At 33.8% G+C, this 3,367-nt stretch overlaps 1 protein-coding gene across 1 annotated transcript; it reads right to left on the bottom strand.

Annotated features, from left to right (window-relative positions):
* Nucleotides 1-2,985, bottom strand: LOC143631494 (nucleotide-sugar uncharacterized transporter 1-like). Its single transcript, XM_077100255.1, has 7 exons — nt 2,894-2,985; nt 1,399-1,520; nt 1,116-1,324; nt 936-1,029; nt 683-849; nt 428-598; nt 1-337 (listed from the first exon to the last, which is right to left on the bottom strand). Exons 1-7 carry the CDS (start codon nt 2,952-2,954, stop codon nt 139-141), a joined length of 1,023 nt encoding a protein of 340 aa, XP_076956370.1. The 5' UTR covers nt 2,955-2,985; the 3' UTR covers nt 1-138.
* Between the last annotated feature and the right edge of the window lie 382 nt (nt 2,986-3,367).

Raw genomic sequence — 3,367 nt, 5'->3', positions numbered from 1 at the left:
CAAGAAAATAAATTGTAAACAAATGAATTTAATCAATTATGGTTAATATATTTTACTTTAGACAGATTCTTCTCCGCAGGTGGTATGATCACAAACGTCTCCATTTTCTCTACTAAGCTTAGACTTTGGTAAAGATGATTATTTGGAAGACGTTTTCATCGACTGCTGAGGTGGCCGGAGGTTAAGGTGTGTGTAGAAAGACATCCCAGCTAGAGCCGTGACTGCACCAAATATACTGGTTGACCCCGGGTTAGAACCAAATAGAATAAAACCTCCTAGAAGAATCACACATGTTTTGAACTGTCCTAGAACAACATGAGTTGTTGCTGATGTTTCCCTGTTAAATGTTAACATTAAAAAAAGAATCATAATATTATGCAATCTTACATTTATAAATTATATTTATTTAAGGATGCAACTTAATTACCCGAGTGCAAGAGCACCGGACCACTGAAGCAAGAACCCGAGTATTGCAGAAGCTGCGATGATAGAAGTGTTATAAAAGCTCCAATCGAATGAAAGAACGCCAGGTGGATCTAGAGATGGCATCATCATGACTAGGAAAAACACGGTGATGGGTGTAGTCTTCCACATTAACCTTGTGTCAGTTTTCAAATTATAAGTTAGACAGTAAAAGTCAACATGAAGGGTAATATTATGATGATGAAATTAAGCAACATACGCCAATGCATTCCAGCTTTCCTGTTGTTGAAGGTTTGACCACAGTATTTTATTGGCTGCACTCGGTATTATCCATGCAATTGCTATACATGCACCGAAAAAATGGAATTGTAAATCCGTCACTGTAGCAACCGCAACACCAATCGACACTATAGTAAGCGCAGCCACCTGAAACTATCAGTTGTTAAATAAAACGTATACTTTGACTATGTTTGACTTTGGTTGACTTTTGGTGTTTCATATATAGTAAATACCTTTTGAAAAGATATTCTTTTGCGGTAGAGCATGAATTCGGCTAAAACAATAGCTGGAGTTACTGCGATCTTAGCCATCTGATAAAAACCGACACTAAAATAATATGTTTTGAGTCAGAAAAACTCAAAAATGAAAAGTCATTGCACATAATATTAACTATTAAAAACAATTTGACTTACCTATTGAACTTCAAACTAACATTAGCGAGACCGGTAGAAAGGGACATGACGGCACTGAGACCGAGCAATGAAGAAAATTTGGTTGACTTTGAAGAAGGAGGTGGGGGAAGGATAGATAAAGCCTTTAGAAATGCCATTATTAACCAGCTACAGATGTAGTGAATGAAAGTGAGGAAGATCGGATAATTGAACCCGACTTTGACAAGTACCTGAAAAACGAAAGGCTAAAAATGTAACATTCAGCATTATGACACCAATAAGTTATAGCAAAGTGTAAACTTACCAATTTATTCATCAAGATGATACTAAAAGATGCGACGAAGTTGAATGTAAGGGCAAATAACGATTGGTGTTGACGGCGTAACTTGCTGAATAAGGAAGCTTGTAGTTCCTCCATTGCTCTTCCTGTGTAAAAATAGAAACTTAATAGAAGCTAGTTTGCTATACAAAAGCTATTTAAAGATATGTTACTAATTTGTATTGTTTGGTAGGATTGATATGTGTACTTTAAGTTAAAAACATAATGATGTGAATAATGTAGGTCAGCAACTCATAAGGTTTTAGTAAAGTCTTTAAAGTACAAGTTAACATTCTAGTCGCAGCTACTTATATGATACATATGCAAGATTATGCACATTTGAGTAATAAAAGTTAGTGTTCCCAGTTTCAAGTCGTCTTTTTTGGAGTTTATAGAAGAAACAGACTCCCGACGAAAAGAGTGCAATTAAAAGAGATGAAGAATGTGACATGAAACATCTCAAATGAATTGGTTGATAAAGGGAATATCATACAAGTGACGCAGATCAAGAATGAGTTAAGCATGAAATTAACCATATGTTCCCGAATTAATTATTGTTCAATACAGCAGCAGCATATTATTCCACATATATAAAGGAATTTAATATAAATAAATAAATAAATCAAACAGGTGAAGAATTTGAGTTAAAAATCTAACATCTTATATATTAATTATTTGTTGAATGAATTAAGAAATTGAGGTAAAACCTAACATTTATATATATATATATATATATATATATATATATATATATATATATATTATTCCATCCATTAAACCCAATTAAAGAATAATATGTGAGTGAGTAGATGAAGTGGAGCTACTTAATAGCTGCATATATAGTTATAAAATTAGGGGAAAGTAAGTAAGGAAAAGGCATGATTTGATGAGAGGATTAGGCATGATTTTATAGACCTAAACCTATAGAGGGGAGGAGGGGTAGAGGACGACCGAATTTGACTTGGGATGAGAGGATTAGGCATGATTTGATAGACCTAAACCTCTCTGAGGACATGGTTGAGGATAGGAATTCGTGGAGAAGTAGAATTAAAGTTAAGGATTTTTAGAGAGAATTGAATACCTTAGGGCTTAGACTTAACTTATTTAGGTCACATACCATAATAGTTTTTCCCTTACATATATTATTATTATTATTATAATTATTATTAGTTTTTATATAGCTGTTAAACTGTGATCTTATTATTAATATTATTATAATTAGCAGTAGTTTTTAGATAGCTGTTAAACTTTGATTTCCTTTATTTTGCTTCATACACATGTACTTAGAGCTGAGGGTCTCTCTGGAAGCCACCTCTTTATTCCTTTGGATAGAGGTACGGTGTGCCTACATCCCACCCTTCCCAGACCTTACTTATAGCTTTGCTGTCGGTGGGATTTTACTGGGTATGATTGATTGATTGATAAGTAAGGAAAAGGATGGAGAAGAGAATATTAATGAATAAGGTAGGTAGGTAGGTACCTTTAAGACCAGCATCACTATCTTTGCGCTTGAGAATTTTTCTGCTGAGAAAGCTAAACATGATCTAACAGAGTGTCAATTTCATGTTAAAAAGTGTGACAAATTGGGAGTCAGAAAAATAGAAACTGGCGGAGTTTCGGAGGAAGAAGAAATCACCGCAAAACACTACTACTCATTTGATTGATTGATTGAGTTTTGGAATTTGACAGACACACGCAGAAGATATTCTAATTTCTACCTGCCTTGACTACTCATGGGGACTTTCTTAGTATTTCTTTTTGTCTTATTATTTCTTATCATTTGTGTAAATTATATTTTTGGTCTGTCTAGTTTTGGTTTAGTCACTTTAGTCTCACAGTCGCCATAGCTTATCCATTTAGTTATTATTCGACAATCTTTGCATTTAAGATAGTTTGTTACTTTAACCAAATTCATTTGAATAGTATGTTTCAGAGAGATTTTTAAAATGGACAT

The sequence above is a fragment of the Bidens hawaiensis genome, unplaced genomic scaffold, assembly GCF_021521415.1.
Source record: "Bidens hawaiensis isolate Kalapana, Puna unplaced genomic scaffold, B.hawaiensis_p1.1 tig00006085_1, whole genome shotgun sequence".
Lineage (NCBI taxonomy): Eukaryota > Viridiplantae > Streptophyta > Magnoliopsida > Asterales > Asteraceae > Bidens > Bidens hawaiensis.
The sequence above is the reverse complement of the archived record's forward strand: the minus strand, read 5'-3'. Positions and strand labels throughout refer to the sequence as shown.